Here is a 15,985-nt window from a genome sequence, read left to right on the forward strand (position 1 = left end):
AATCAAAATAAACAAATAAATAAATAAATAAAAGATGGCTGAGGGGGCTGGAGAGATGGCTTAGTGGTTAAGGTGCTTGCCTGCGAAGCTTAAGGATCCAAGTTCAGTTCCCCAGGACCCACGTAAGACAGCTGCACAAAATGGCACCTACGGGTCATAGAATTCTCTTATGGGGTTCCCTAGCCAACACTTCCTCCAGCCCCAAGCTGCCCCTGGCCTTGGGGCAGCAGGGATGTCAGAGTATATGGAAGTAGAAGATTAAATGACACAACTTCCATGAGGCCATCATCCATGTCAAGATGGGCTTTTTCCATAATGCGGCTCTTTTGGGGTCTGACCTATGCTGTTAGCAAGCCAAATAAACTCATTGATTTGCCAAGCTACGCTTGGATGGAATTGTTACATTGGTCTGTTGTTGGTGACCTATCTGGGGTGAACTGGCATTTGTTCATGCCTTCCCCAAAAGTTGCACAACACAGAGATGACAAGTAATGATGAACACACTCCCATTCTAAGCAGAAGATTTTAATGTATCTCCCTTGGAGCAGCTAAGTTTACCTTAAAGGTACCCCAAAGGTTATCTAGCACTTTCATACAGAAGGGTGTGGTCCAATCTTGTGCTGACTTAGGATACAAAAAGGCACATAAAGTTGGGGCTCAAACTCCCTTTGGCTGGAGTGGGGCAGAAGGTGAACAAGTAGCTTGGACAGTTGGCAAGGGTGTTGGCTTCAGTTCTCGTTGACAGAGGTAGTTAGTCCTGGATGGCCATGGAAGTGTCAGGAACAGTTCAAGCCCTCAAGATGGGTAGCAGCTGGCCTGGTGGCCACTGTCTACCCAGTTTACCAGCTCGCTTCTCTGAAACCACAGCTGGATCTCCCTCTGGGCCTCCTCCACAGAGTCACTAGCATGGATGACGTTCCTGTGACAGGTGGAAAAGGTGAAGCTCAAGCATCCGCGTCAGGGGTTCAAGGACAATCTGCCTCTAGCCTGCTGCCCTCTTTCTAGGGAAGTGAGGTCATTTTACAGAAGGGAAAGGAATAACAGTGGAGTATGGTGCTGCACATACCAGTAATCCCAGCACTGGAGAGGCTAAGGCAGGAGGGTTACCTTGAGTTCAAGGCCAGCCTGGGTTACACAGTACCACGTCAGCCTAGCTACAGAGGGAGACCCAGTCTCAAAAAAAAAAGGGGGGGGTCCATTGGGGAAGAGGTGGCGGAAAGAATGTAAGAGCCAAAGGAAGGGTAGGACTCCTTACAATGTGCTCCTCCAGACACAAAATGGCCCGGATATCCATGACCTCACAGTGCCTGACACTACCTACACAAGACCATCATAATAGGAGGAAAAGAGCATAACATCAAAATAAAAGAGACCGAGAGGAAGAGGGTATATGATGGAGAATGGAGACTCAAAGGGGAAAGTGGGGGGTGGGAGGGAATTACCATAGGATATTGTTTATAATCATGGAAGTTGTTAATAAAAAAATGAAAGAAAAAAAAAAAAAGGAAGATGGGCTGAAGAGATGGCTTAGCAGTTAAGGCATTTACCTGCAAAGCCAAAGGATCGTGGTTCGATTCTCCAGGACCCATGTAAGCCAGATGCACAAGGGGGTGCATGTATCTGGAGTTCATTTGCAGTGGCTGAAGGCCCTGGCATGCCCATTCTCTCTCTCCCTCTTTCTCTCTCTCTCAAATAAGTAAATAACTAAAGTGTTTTTTGTTTTTTTTTAAGGAAGGAAAATTGGGGTTGAGAGTATAACTCAACTGGTAGACTTTTTGCCTATCATGCATGAAGTCTAGGTTTGCTCCTCAGCATTGTATAAACTAAGTGTGGAAGTCTACTTCCAGAACTTGGGAGGTATGAGGCAGAATGATTAGGAATTCAAGATCATCCTCCACTATGTAGAAAAAACAAAAAATATGTGTGTGTGTGTAAATGGCAAAGGGTGCTTGCCTTGGAAAAATACATCATTTTAAAAAGAAAAATGACTGGAAAGATGGATAAATGGCTAAATGCACTTCCTGCACAAGTATGAGGTCTGAGGGGACCTGAGACTGCCCAAATTTGAATCTCTAGAACCCACATAAACAGCAAAGATGTGGCCGTACATTCCTGTAACCCCAGTCCAGTGGGGGCACTGAGGCTCACGAACCATCAAGTTGTAGAATCAGTGTGAGATTGTCACAAGAAAAAATCTGCTGGGTGAGTGATAGATGGGAGCACCCAAAAGTCTCCTCTAACTGCCATATGCAAGCCCATCGGTTCCATACCAGCACATACACATGTGCATACACCACGCCCATCATATCACACATACTATGCACATGCAAAAAAAAGGGGGGGAGGGAGAGGGAAGGAAAAGGAGAGGAAGAGGGAAGAGAAAAGGAGGGGGAAAAAAGTAACAGAGACTAGAAACTGAATTGAGCAAGGCCTCAGACCTTAATCCACAACTTCATAGGCCAACCCAGACCCTAACTGGGAGCTGCCTTTCTCTACCAGTTATCACATGCCAACCCCCTCAGGGTGTCTCACAAGATAATGTGTTATCTTCTTCTGTGTATGTTAAAGAGCTGTTTTAAAAAAGGGGGGTGGGGAAACTGTTCTAAAGCCAGGCATGGTGAAGCACACCTTTAATTCCAGCACTTGGGAGGCTGAGGCAGGGGAATCACTGTGAGTTCCAGGTCAGCCTGGGCTAGACTGAGACCTTACCTTAGAAGTTAAGGCATTTGCCTGCAAAGCCAAAGGACCCAGGTTCAGTTACCCAGGACCCACATTAGCCAGATGCCCAAGGGGGCACATACATCTAGAGTTCGTTTGCAGTGGCTGGAGGCCCTGGTGTACCCATTCTCTCTCTCTCTCTCCCTCTCTCCCACTCTATCTCTCTCTCTCCCCCCCCCCTTTCTTTCTCTGTCAAATAAATAAGTTAAACATTTTTTAAAAAATTAAAAAGAAATCTTCTAGTCAGGCACAATGACATACACCTATAATCCCAGCATTCAGAAGGATCCAGAGTTCAAGGCCAGTCTGGGCTACATGGACCTTGCCCCAAAAAATAAAATAATGAAACTTCTAGCCAATCTTCCACTATCAAGTCTCTTTTGGCTTCACTTTCAGCTCAGAAAGACACCCAGGTCTCTAGGATCTCCCTTATACCTGCAAGCTGTCCCCCTAAACACTGGCATCTTCACCCCACATCAGAATACCAAAGATGTCAGAGACCCATACCTGCTGATGTGAATGCTGAAGTCTCCCCTGATGGTCCCCGGGGCAGCCTCAGTGGAGTCAGTATGTCCTATCATGGCCCTTGAGACATGGACCACGTTGTGCCCTTCCCAGACCTGCAGCACAGAGCTAAAGGTTGGGGAGAAGTTGGGGTGGGGCACAAAGGAGCCCTGGGTTCAATCCAGGCTGCCCCCATGTGTGAGGGAAGACACACCCCCACAGCCCTTCCACTGCCCCTACCCAGCTATACCATAGCCACCACGGGCCCAGAGCTCATGTAGCTGATAAGGGCTGGGTAAAAGGGCTTCTTCTGTAGGTCCTGGTAGTGTTCAGCAAGGATGCTCTCTGGTGCCTGCATGGCATTGAGAGGAGAGATGAGACAAACCTTTGGAGAGTGAGCCCGTTCTCCCCCACCACACTGGTGTCATGACCTTAGGGCACTTTGCAGACAACACCCACATAGGCTGGCTCCCAGCCCTGAAAATTGCCAGCGCCAACAGACTCCTTTTAGGGACACCACAGGCCAAGGACTCAGATACCTGCAGCATCTTGATCCCCACCAGCTTGAAGCCCCGCCTCTCAAAGCGCTGGATCACAGTCCCCACCAGCCTCCGCTGCACCCCATCAGGTTTCACGGCAACCAGGGTCCTCTCCTGGGACCAGGAGGGCCCTCCTTTAAAAGAGAAGGGGTCAGGGCTGTCACTGCCTCAGCCTCTCACATCTCCCCAACCTGGCTCACCCACCAAGGCCCAGCATTACCCAGATTTAGGGTGCCCACCTCTATGCAGGACAGCTGGGGAAGGAACAAGCATAAAAGGTGGAACTGGCTCCCCTGAAAAGACATCTTCGAGAGGCCAGGGAGATTAGTGACTATCAGGCCTGGCCATGCAGCAATGGCCTTGACTCCTCCAGGCTACAGACAATGTGAACCCCAGACCTGCCACACACTGAAAGTCTAAACCCCGTCCTCTGGCAAGGAGAGGTCATGCACCCCTTCCATGTGGACTGCATAGTAGAAATAAAGGCGTGGGCCTTGAGAAGGAAGGGGTGGAGATGATTCGCTTTGCCTGGCAGCTATGAGGTTCAAACTAAACTCTCAAATGAACACTACTTAGGGAGTTTTACGGTGTCCTTCCTCTCCTGCAGCCTCAGGGCAATGAGCTGCTTTTGAGACAGGACTAACACCTGGATGTCTCAAAAGTAAAGAAAAAAAAAAAGTAATTTAGGATCTAGGTAGGAGGGGTTCGGCTTCATGATCCGAAAGGGAAAATTACACACGCATGCCAGGGAGCAGACAGGCAGGTGCCCACAACGTCCTCCCAGGCTGACTGGAGCCTGTGGGAGAATTCCTAGCGTATTTGTTCCCGGAGCCTAGTTAATGGGGAACCCAGTGTAGCCCTATGGCTCAGATCCCAGCTTGTTTATGCCTTCCTACGTCAGTTCACTTTCCAGTGCGAGTGGAAGGAAGGAAGCACTGAATGGCTCCGTTGAAGCGTCCTCATGGTTCCCAGGCAGAGGTGGGTAGGGAAGTCTCGGGCCTGGTGTCCCGCCTCTGTCCCAGCTTGGCCTGCGCCTAACATCTTCCGTGCTGAGAGCGCGCCCCCAACCCCAAGAGCCACAGATCGGCTGCAACACCGTCATGAATGGCTGCCTGGCCTTTGGCTTTCCTCTGCTCTGGGATCCTCGTTTCCGCAGCCCGGGGCAGCTGGGGAGGTGCGGCTGCAGAGTCTAGCGAGCCAAGCCCGTGCCTTCCCAGTCCCGTGCGCTCGCTCGGCCACTCGGGCCGTCCACGTGCACGAACAAAGGCCGCGCAGCCGCCCCGCGCCCGACCCCCGGCCAGCGCCAGACTCACCAAAGCTGGGGCGCACGAGCTGGCGCAAGATGAGCCTGTGCGGCCAGCACAGCAGCGCCCGAACCGCGGCGCTGCCCAAGAGACTGCCCATGGTGCGGAGTGACCCGCGGAAAGCCGCCGAGCTGGAGCTGGAGGGCCGACCCCGCCCCGCCGGACCCCGCCCCGCCCGCCCCGCCCCTCGAGACCCCCACTCCTCCCCAGTGGAGATGATGAGTTTCAACTTCGGTTAAAAATCAAGAGAAGCCAAGCGTGGTGGAGCACGCCTTTAATCCCAGCACTCGGGAGGCAGAGGTAGGAGGATCACCATGAGTTCGAGACCACCCCGAGAACAGAGTGAATTCCAGGTCAGCCTGGACTAGCGTGAGATCCTACCTCGAAAAAAACAATAAATAAAATAAAATAAAAAACAGGCCTGGAGGGTTAATTTAACAGTTAAGGCACTTACCTGCAAAGCCAATGGACCCAGGTTTGATTCCCCCGAACCCACATAAATCAGATTGCACAAGGTGGTTCATGTGTCTGGAGTTTGTTTGCAGCAGCAGGAGACCCTGGCGTGCCCATTTGTCTCTGTCTCTCTCAAATAAATAAATAAATAATATTTAATAAAATAAACAACCAGGCGTGGTGGCACATTTTAATCCCAGTACTTGGGAGGCAGAGGTAGGAGTATTACCATGAGTTCAAGGCCAGCCTGAGACTACAGAGTGAATTCCAGTCAGCCAGGGCCAGAGTGAAACTCTACCTGGAAATAACAAACCCAAACAAACACAAAGTCTGAGGTGGAGTGGCAGCAGGAGTTCCTACTCACACTCCAGCCATCACCATCACCCTTGTGCATCTGGCTAATGTGGGTTCTGGGGAATCAAGCCTTGAACCGGGGTCCTTAGGTTTTACAGGCAAGCACTTAACCACTAAGCCATCTCTCCAGCCCTTATTTGGATTTTTTTATTTTTTTTTATTTTTGAGGTAGGGTCTCACTCTACTTCAGACTGACCTGGAATTCACTATATGAATTCACAGGGTGGCTTTGAACTCACAGTGATCCTCCTACCTCTGCCAACCAAGCGAGTGCTGGGATTAAATACGTGCACCACCATTACTTTAAAAATCTTTAGATGGAGAATGGAATTTCAAAGGGGAAAGTGTAGGGGGGGAGGGAGGGAATTACCATGGGATTTTTTTTATAATCATGAAAAATGCTAATAAAAATTAAAAAAAAAAAAACTTTAAAAAAATTTGGGCTGGAGGGATAGCTTAGCGGTTAAGGCGTTTGCTTGCAAAGCCAAAGAACCCAGGTTCAATTCCCTAGGACCACATTAGCCAGATGCACAAGTGAGTGCATGAGTCTGCAGTTCTTTTACAGTAGCTGGAGGCCCTGGTGCGCCCATTCTTTCTCTCTCTCCCCTGTTCTCTCTGTCAAATAAATAAATGAAATATTTTTTAAAAATTAAAAAGGCATTTTATATATTCATTTATTTGAGAGAGCTAGAGAATGGGCATGCTAGGGCCTCTAACTGCTGCAAAGGAACTCCAGATGCATGTGCCACTTTGTACATCTGGCTTTACGTGGGTACTGGGAAATGGAATCTGGGTCTTTAGGCTTTTCAGGCAAGCACCTTAACCACTAAGCCATCTCTCCAGTTTAAGGTAATCTTCTTTTGTAGGTAGATAGTTAGGAACACGAGCCTAAAAAAGCATAGTCTTGCCCTGGTGAGACTAGAAGGCAACTCCAGGTGTGTAGGAGACTCACAGAAAGGAATAATCAATTGAGGGACCCCAAAACCCACAGCTGTATGGGAAAAGGACATGTACAGGTGTCCTCCCTTGGCTGGACTCCAGAATGTGTTGTTCTCATTATAATTTATGCTAAGGAGAAACCCAAAGACAGTCAATTATGTCTAAGGAAAATAGTAGCACCAAAATAGTGTCAACTTGTTTGGAACCCTGGTTCCCTTTCTCCCTGTGTGGTTTACAAGCAAAGTGAAAGTTGTTCCTTGATGGTGCTAACGCAAACTCTGCTAGAAAAGGCCGAGCTGACTAGTCCACAAGGTTTCAGTGCCTTGTTGCAATCCCCTGGGGGCACTCATTTTCACTTGCATAATTCTGAGTCATTGCTCTGCACCAGTGAGACACAGATAGTGATCAGGAAACTTCAGCCAACTCAAGGTGGTGATCAGGAGGAATAGCTTCCTTGAACTTCCTCCTTAATTTTTCACAGGCTCCTCCCAAATCTCCATCCACCTCCTGCCCATGGGCTCTTTCTGATATGTCCTCTCTCCCTAACCAACACAGGTCTTCCAAACATATTTAGATTTAACCAATGACGTTTATCCCAACTGGATAATTAACTTACATCTCCGAGGTTGTAAGAAAACCCAATCCGGCTTGGTGGTGCACACACCTTTGATTCCAGCACTCAGGAGGCAGAGGTAGGAGGAGCACTGGGAATTCAAGGCCACCCTGAGACTATAATGAATACCCAGTCTGCCTTGGCTAGATCATGACCTTACATCCCCCCCACCAAAAAAAAAAAAAAGGCTGGAGAGATGGCTTAGTGGTTAACTGTTTGCTTGTGGAGCCTAGGACCCTGGTTCAAGGTTCAATTCCCCAGTACCCATGTAAGCCAGATGCCCAAGGTGGCACATACATCTGGAGTTTGTTTACAGTGGCTGGAGGTTCTGGTGTGCCCATTCTCTCTCTTTCTCTCTGACACATAAATAAAAATAGAATTAAGAAAAAGAGAAGAAAACCCACTATGTAGTCGCAGTGTGGCCTCGAACTCATGGTGATCCTCCTACCTCTGCTTCCCAAGTTCTGGGAATAAAGGTGTATGCCACTACACCCAGCTAAATCTTTCTTTTCTTTTCTTTTGATTTTTTGAGATGGCCTCGAACACACAGCAATCCTTCTACCTCTCCAGAGTGCTGAGATTAAAGGTGTGCACCACCAATACCCAGCTAGGTAAAATAAATCTTTTTTATTTTATTTATTTATTTGAGAGCAAAAGAGACAGAGAGAGAATAAGAGAGAAAATGGGTGTGCCAGGGCCTCTAGCCACTGCAAACAAATTCCAGATGCATGTGCCCCCTTATGCATCTGGTTTACGTGGGTCCTGAAGAATCAAACCTAACTGGGATCCTTTGGCTTTGCAGGCAAATGCCTTAACTGCTAAGCCATCTCTCCAGCACCCCCCCCCCCCACACACACACCTTTTCTTTTCTTTTTTCTTTTTTTTTTTTTTTTTTTTTTTTTTTTTTTTTTAGTTTTTCCAGGTAGGGTCTCACTCTGGCCCAGGGTGACCTGGAATTAACTATACAGTCTCAGGGTGGCCTCGAGCTCATAGCAATCCTCCTACCTCTGCCTCCTGAGTGCTAGGATTAAAGGTGTTTGCCACCAGCTAATAATTCTTTCTTTCATATAAACTTTATAAATTTTTTTTGTTCATTTTTTATTCATTTATTTGAGAGCGACAGACAGAGTGAGAAAGGCAGATAGCTAGAGAGAGAGAGAGAATGGGAGCGCCAGGGCCTCCAGCCACTGCAAACGAACTCCAGATGCGTGCGCCCCCTTGTGCATCTGGCTAAAGTGGGTCCTGGGGAATTGAGCCTCAAACCGGGGTCCTTAGGCTTCACAGGCAAGCGCTTAACCACTAAGCCATCTCTCCAGCCCAACTTTATAAATTTTTAAAAATGCTTTTTATTTATTTATTTGAGAGAGGTAGGAAAAGAATAGGCACACCACACCAGGGCCTTTAGCCACTGCAAAAGAACTCCAGATGCACATGCCACCTTGTGCATCTGGCTTGTATGGGTTCTGGGGAATGGAACCTGGGTCCCTCTAGCCCTAATTTAATTTTTTCTGAGACAAACAGTATGGCTTGAAGAATATTCTGTTGTAGCCAAGCATTGTAGCCAAGCCTGTATCTCCAGCAATTAAGAGGCTAAGGCAGGAGAATTGCAAGTTCAAGTCCAGCCTGAGCTGCATAGCAGGACCTTGTCTCAAAATAATTAAGGGTTGGAGATGAAGCAGAGTAGAAGAACACTTGTCTAGTATGTTTTAGGCCTTAAGTTCAATCCCCAGCACTAGAGATACAGGGACTAAAAAAAGGAAGAATAGACATGAGGTCCTGTTGTTCAAGCTGGCTTCAACTAATGATCTCAGGCTAGCTTCCTGCCTTACCTTCCTTAGTGGTCTACACCACTCTGACTGTCACTTTACCTTGCAATTTGAGTCTCTTTCTCTATATATATATATGTATATATTATATTTATAATATATTTTTTATTTTATTTATTTATTTGAGAGCAAAAGAGACAGAGAGAGAATAAGAGAGAAAATGGGTGTGCCAGGGCCTCTAGCCACTGCAAACAAATTCCAGATGCATGTGCCCCCTTATGCATCTGGTTTACGTGGGTCCTGAAGAATCAAACCTAACTGGGATCCTTTGGCTTTGCAGGCAAATGCCTTAACTGCTAAGCCATCTCTCCAGCACCCCCCACACACACACACCTTTTCTTTTCTTTTTTCTTTTTTTTTTTTTTTTTTTTTTTTTTTTTTTTTTTAGTTTTTCCAGGTAGGGTCTCACTCTGGCCCAGGGTGACCTGGAATTAACTATACAGTCTCAGGGTGGCCTCAAGCTCATAGCAAACCATCCCTCCAACCCAACCTAATTCATTCATTTTGAGACAAGTTCTCATGAAGTCTAGGCTGGCCTAGAACTCATTGCAATCATCCTGCCTCAGCCTTCCCAAGGGCTAATAATATATGTATATATTATATTTATAATATATACATATATTTATATAAATATACCTATATATATTTATTTAATTTTGAGGTAGGGTGTCACTGTAGCCCAGGCTGACCTGAAATTCACTATGTAGTCTCAGGGTAGCCTCAAACTGAAGGTAATCCTCCTACCTCTACCTCCCGAGTACTGGCATTAAAGGTGTGGGCCACTACACCTGGCCTAGTCCATTAATATTTAAGTGATATTTATATGGTTGGATTTGGTTCTATTAATTAATTCATTCATTTTAAAAAATTTTTTTTGTTCATTTTTATTTATTTATTTGAGAGTGACAGAGAGAGAAAGAGAGAGAATTGAGCCTCAAACCGGGGTCCTTAAGCTTCACAGGCAAGCACTTAACCACTAAACCATCTCTCCAACCCTACCTAATTCATTCATTTTGAGACAAGTTCTCATGAAGTCTAGGCTGGCCTAGAACTCATTGCAATCATCCTGCCTCAGCCTTCCCAAGGGCTAAGTGCTAGTTTCACAAACACGCTCCACACCTAGTACCCACAGCCCTAGCAGAACTAATAGTATTTCATTTCACATACAATGCAGAAATCTTGCTATAATATAGACTCATTTTCTCCATCTCTTCTCCATGAGGTATAACTGTCCTCCCACACTAGTTCTTTCATCCCAAGTACAGGATGTTATAATGTTCTCTATTCCTCTCTGAAGATGTAAATATTCCTTTGAGAGAATTTCACTCAACTTAAAGAACTCAGATCTCATATTAGCATTTCTCCCATGCAGATCTGCCAGCAAGAGCCATTAAGTGAATGGTTACTAGCCTTCCCTGAAAACTAAAGGGAACTAAAGAGTTAATAACTATCCCTAAAGCTTGGGGGCAATAAAGAAGTTTGGCACCCTTCCCTAATTAATGTACTCCCCTTAGCCTAGATGGCCTTGAAGGACCAGAGACCATCTGAGTGTCCTCCCTTAGACATTCCTGGCTGAAGAAGCCTATTCTGAACAAGGACACAAACAGCTACAATTTTCTTATTATCAACTGCACCTGGTCCAGTCTGTTTTTCTTAGGATCCTCCTTATAAACTTATATTCCAGCCTGGCTCAGTGAGTGCTTCAGCCTTCGTCCCGCAGGAAAGCTGAGGCCCCTAGATGTTTTCTCTAATAAATACTCTATCTGTAGAGATCAAGTCCAGTGTTTTCTTTTGCTTTTCTCTTATACTTTCCTTACATTCAGCTATTTATCTGAAAATCCCTTTTTCTTTCTTTTTCCTTTCTTTTTTTGTTTTTTTTGAGGCAGGGTCTCACTCTAGCTGAGGCTGACCTGGAATTTACTAATGTAGTCTCAGGGTAGCCTTGAACTCACAGTGATCCTCCTACCTCTGCCTCCAGAGTGCTAGGATTAAAGGCTTGTGCCGCTTTTTTCCTTTCCTTTTTTTTTTGTTTTTGTTTTTGTTTTTGTTTTTGTTTTTGTTTTTTGAGCTAGGGTCTCACTATGGCTCAGGCTGACATGGAATTCACTATGTAATCTCAGGGTGGCCTCGAACTCATGGTGATCCTCCTACCTCTGCCTTCTGAGTGATAGGATTAAAGGTGTGTGCTACCATGCCTGGCTTTTTCCCTTTTTTTAAGAAAAAAAAATATATTTTATTTCTTTAGGTATTTGAGAGAAAGAGGCAGATAGAGATGAGAGAGAGAAATGGAATGGGTGCACCTTCAGCCACCGCAAACTCCAGAATGCGTGCACCACCTGTGCATCTGGCTTTACATGGGTACTGTGGGGAATTGAACCATGGTCCTTTGGCTTTGTAGGCAAGTGCCATAACCACTAAGCAATCTTTCCAGCCTTTTTATTTATTTTTAATTGAATTATTTAGCTTTTATCTTTTTTTTTTTTTTTTTTTTTTTTTTTTGAGGTAGAGTCTCACCCTAGTCCAGGCTGACCTGGAATTCACTTTGTATTCTCAGGGTGGTCATGGTGATCCTCCTACCTCCGCCTCCCTAGTGCTGGGATTAAAGGCATGCGCCACCATGCCCGGCTTTTTTATTTTCATTTTTATTTAGTTATTTGAGAGAGGGAAAGAGGCTGAGAGAGTGAGAGAATGGGCACACCAGGGCTTCCAGCCACTGTAAACAGACTCCAGATGAATGCGTTCCTTTGTGCATCTGGTTTACATGGTTCCTGGGGAATCAAACCAAGGTCCTTTGGCCTTGCAGGTAAGCCCCTTAACCACTGAGCCATCTCTGCAGCCCCTCCAGCCTTTTTATTTTATTTTATTTTATTTTATTTTACTTATTTATTTTGGCTTTTTGAGGTAGGGTCTCGATCTAGCCCAAGCTCATCTGGAATTCACTATGTAGTCTCAGGGTGGCCTCAAACTCACAGAGAACCTCCTACTTCTGCCTTCCAAATGCTGGGATGAAAAGTGTATGCCCCCATACCTGGCTTCTAATATTTTATTTTTATTTGCAAGCAGAACTAGATAGTAAGACCCTATTGCTTAAGACTCCACATCCTTGGGCTGCAAGTCACTGAGAAATCAAACTGGAGCTGAGCTAGAAGCCTCTTTCCAATTCACTAGCTATCAGCATACTGGAAAGAACTATGTAGCACACAGCCTTTGGAAGGACAAAAGGAGGATCGCCTTGAGTTTGAGGCCACCCTGAGACTGCATAGTGAGTTCCAGGTCAGCCTGGTCTAGAGCAAGACCCTATTCAAACAGTGACAGAGAGTGAGAAAGAGAAGAAACGAGTGCACTAAGGCCTCCTGCTACTATAAAGGAACACCAGATACATGACAACCATACATGGTTTTGGTTTTATTATTTTTTTATTTTTAAATATTTTGTTTCCCCAAGGAGAGAGGAAGAGGGAGAGAACCAGAATGAATGAATATGGGTGCACCAGGGCCTCTAGCCACTGCAAATGAACTACAGATGCATGCATCACTTTGTGCATCTGGCCTTATGTGGGTACTGGGGAATCTAACCTGTGTCCTTAGGCTTCACAGACAACTTAACTGTTAAGCCATCTCTCTAGCCCCTGTTTTTTTTTGTTTTGTTTTTGTCTTGTTTTTCGAGGCAGTGTCTCACTCTAGCCGACCTAGAATTCACTATATAGTCTCAGGGTGGCCTTGAACTCATGGCAATTCTCCTACTGTTGCCTCCAGAGTGCTGGAACTGAAACTATGTGCCTATTATTTTTTAAATATGCAGCCCCTATTATTTTTAAAATTGTATTTATTTGCACATATGTGTATGTGTGTGGTTGTGGGTGGGTGGGTGTTGGGCATGACAGTGTCTTTAGCTGCTGTAAACATATGCTCCATTATTTTGTTTGTTTGTTTGTTTTGGTGGTTGTTGCTTTTTGATGTTGTTGTTTTTCTTTTTTAAAAAATATTTTCATTTTTATTTATTTATTTGAGAGACAGAAAGTGACATGAAGAGACAAAGAGAGAATGTGCATGCTAGAGCCTCCAGCCACCACAAGCAAATTTCCAGACTCATGTGCCACCTTGTACATCTTGCTTATGTGGGTCCGGGGGAATCAAACCAAGGTCCTTAGGTTTTGCAGGCAAACACCTTAACCCCTAAGCCATCTCTACAGCCCCACTTTTTTTTATATTTTATTTTTATTTGAGCAAGAGAAAGAGGCAAATAGAAAGAGAGCAAGAATGGGTACATTAGGGCCTCCAGCCTTAGCAAACAAACTCCAGACCTATGTGCCATCTTGTGCATCTGGCTAATGTGGGTCCTGGGGAATGGAACCTGGGTCCTTTGGCTCTATAGGCAAATGCCTTAACTGTTATACACATTTTGATCTTTGGTCTTAAATTTTATTCCATAAAATTTCTTTTTTTCTCAATTTTTATTAACATTTTCCATGACTATAAAAAATATCCCATGGTAATACCCTCCCCCCCCCCTTTTTTTTTTTTTCTTGAGGTAGGGTCTCACTCTGGTCCAGGCTGACCTGGAATTAACTCTGTAGACTCAGGGTGGCCTTGAACTCACGGCGATCCTCCTACCTCTGCCTCCCAAGTGCTGGGATTAAAGGCGTGCGCCACCACACCCGGCTCTTTTTTTTTTTTGTTTTTTTGAGGGCAAGTCTCACTCTAGCTCAGGCTGACCTGGAATTCACTATGTAGTCTCAGGGTGGCCTCGAACTCTCAGTGATCCTCCTACCTCTGCCTCCTGAGTGCTGAGGTTAAAGGCATGAGCCACAATACCTGGCTTGTTTTGTTTTGTTTATTTTCTTTTTGAGAGAGAGAGAATTAATGCACCAGGGCCTCCAGCCACTGCAAATGAACTCCAGTCGTGTGCATCACTTTGTGCACATGTGCCACCTGTGTGGATCCATCACCTTTTGTGTCCAGTTTATGTGGGATCTGGGTAGTTGACATGGGTCCTTAAGCTTCTCAGGCAAGTACCTTAACTGCTGAGACATCTCTCCAGTCCCCTGGGTATTTTGTTTGCTTGTTTGTTTGTTTTTGGCTTTTCCAGGTAGGGTCTCAGTGTAGACCAGGCTGACCTGGAATTCACTATGTAGTCTTAGGGTGGCCTTGAAATCATGATGATCCTCCTACCTCTGCCTCTGGAGTGCTGGGATTAAAGGCAGCATGCGCAACTATGCCCAGCTCCTGGTTTTTTTTTTTTGTTTGTTTGTTTGTTTCTTTTGGGGGGGGGTTGTTGTTGTTGTTGTTGTTTTGTTTTTTTCCGAAGTAGGGTTTCACTCTAGCTCAGGCTGAACTGGAGTATATTATGTAGTCCCAAGGTGGCCTTGAACACAGTGATCCTCCTATCTCTGCCTCCCTAGTGCTGGGATTAAAGGCATGGGCCACCATGCCTGGCTTTCCTGGTTTGTTTATTAAGGCAAATTCTCACTCTTCAGTACTGGCTGTCCTGGAACTCACTATATAACCCAGGCTGTCCTCAAATTTAGGTTACTTCTCATTCTTCAGCCTCCCAAGTGCTGGGATTGCAAGCATGTGCTACCCACCATGAGCCATCAACCCCTTAAATGAAGAATCCAAACGAAATGAATGGTTATTAAAGGAAAAGGAGAAGTAGTCAGAGCTTCATACTGAAAATGACTGTCAACACAATGACATCAAAGGAGCATTGGCCCAATTCTTCTTTGAAGAAACAGCTGAACCCAAGTGATGACACACAGATTTGGATGCAGCAGTCACCCAGGAGCTACACAGGAAATACTGCTAAAACCAAACAACAAAAGCTTTGCTAGATGTCAGCTGCGTTTGGGCCACAAGAACTCGTGAAATTTGGAATTTCCTGTTATTTTGATTTTATGGTTACAATGTCCCTGATGGAAAAGGGAAGTGAACAATGCAGATACTATAAAACCTGCAGAGACCTTCACAGAGATGGATGCTTTTTTTTAAAAGAAATTTCTTTGTTCATTCTTATTTATTTATTTGAGAGTGACAGAGAGAAAGAGGCGGAGAGAGAGAGAAAGAGAGAATGGGCACACCAGGGCCTCCGGCCTCTGCAAATGAACTCCAGATGCGTGCGCCCCCTTGTGCTTCTGGCTAACGTGGGTCCTGGGGAACCAGCCTTGAACTGGGGTCCTTAGGCTTCACAGGCAAGCGCTCAACCGCTAAGCCACCTCTCCAGCCCGAGATGGATGCTTTTTTTTAAAAAAATATTTATTTATTTATTTGTGAGCAACAGACAGAGAAAGAAGCAGAGAGAGAGAGAGGGAGAGAATGGGTGCGTCAGGGCCTCCAGCCACTGCAAATGAACTCCAGATGCATGCGCCCCCTTGTGCATCTGGCTTAAATGGGTCCTGGGGAATCGAGCCTCAAACCGGGGTCCTTAGGCTTCACAGGCAAGCACTTAACCACTAAACCATCTCTCCAACCCGAAATGGATGCTGTTAAGAGCTGCAGTAGTTGAGTGCAGTAGGGCAGCATGCCTGTTGTCCCAGTACAAAAAAAGTGGAAATTACATAATCAGAAAGTTCAAAGTCATTTTTAGCTACATATCATCCAAGGCAACCTAGGGTACATAAGACCCTGTTACAAAAAAAAAAAAGCACTTGAGTGACAGTGCCCAAGCTCCAGCCCAGGTCTCACTAAAATGCTGGCGTCCTGACGGGCTTCTGCCACCCTATCTGCAATTCTGAGCTGA

The 15,985-nt window shown here is 45.6% G+C and overlaps 1 protein-coding gene across 2 annotated transcripts; it reads right to left on the reverse strand.

Annotated features, from left to right (window-relative positions):
• Window positions 1-509: 509 nt before the first annotated feature.
• Window positions 510-5,205, reverse strand: Nme4 (NME/NM23 nucleoside diphosphate kinase 4). 2 transcript variants are annotated; one of them, XM_045161757.1, is made up of 6 exons: window positions 5,075-5,200; window positions 4,001-4,066; window positions 3,762-3,895; window positions 3,473-3,574; window positions 3,226-3,338; window positions 510-919 (listed from the first exon to the last, which is right to left on the reverse strand). In XM_045161757.1, the coding sequence occupies exons 1-6, from the start codon at window positions 5,163-5,165 to the stop codon at window positions 796-798; spliced, it is 630 nt and encodes a 209-aa protein (XP_045017692.1). In that variant the 5' UTR covers window positions 5,166-5,200; the 3' UTR covers window positions 510-795. The 2 variants fall into 2 exon arrangements, with proteins under 2 accessions (XP_045017692.1, XP_004652174.1); XM_004652117.2 differs by lacking the exon at window positions 4,001-4,066 and having other exon boundaries at window positions 5,075-5,205.
• Between the last annotated feature and the right edge of the window lie 10,780 nt (window positions 5,206-15,985).

Source organism: Jaculus jaculus, chromosome 11 (genome assembly GCF_020740685.1).
Source record: "Jaculus jaculus isolate mJacJac1 chromosome 11, mJacJac1.mat.Y.cur, whole genome shotgun sequence".
Taxonomy (NCBI): Eukaryota; Metazoa; Chordata; class Mammalia; order Rodentia; family Dipodidae; genus Jaculus; species Jaculus jaculus.

What these genes read in the sequence shown, in the direction of transcription:
- Nme4 (XM_045161757.1), bottom strand. Translation starts at nt 5,165, where the DNA reads ATGGGCAGTCTCTTGGGCAGCGCCGCGGTTCGGGCGCTGCTGTGCTGG. An exon ending in CCCAGCTGTCCTGCATAGAG is followed by an intron (nt 3,896 to 4,000) that starts GTGGGCACCCTA and finishes TCTCTTTTAAAG; the next exon opens with GAGGGCCCTCCTGGTCCCAG. An exon ending in TGGGGATCAAGATGCTGCAG is followed by an intron (nt 3,575 to 3,761) that starts GTATCTGAGTCC and finishes AATGCCATGCAG; the next exon opens with GCACCAGAGAGCATCCTTGC.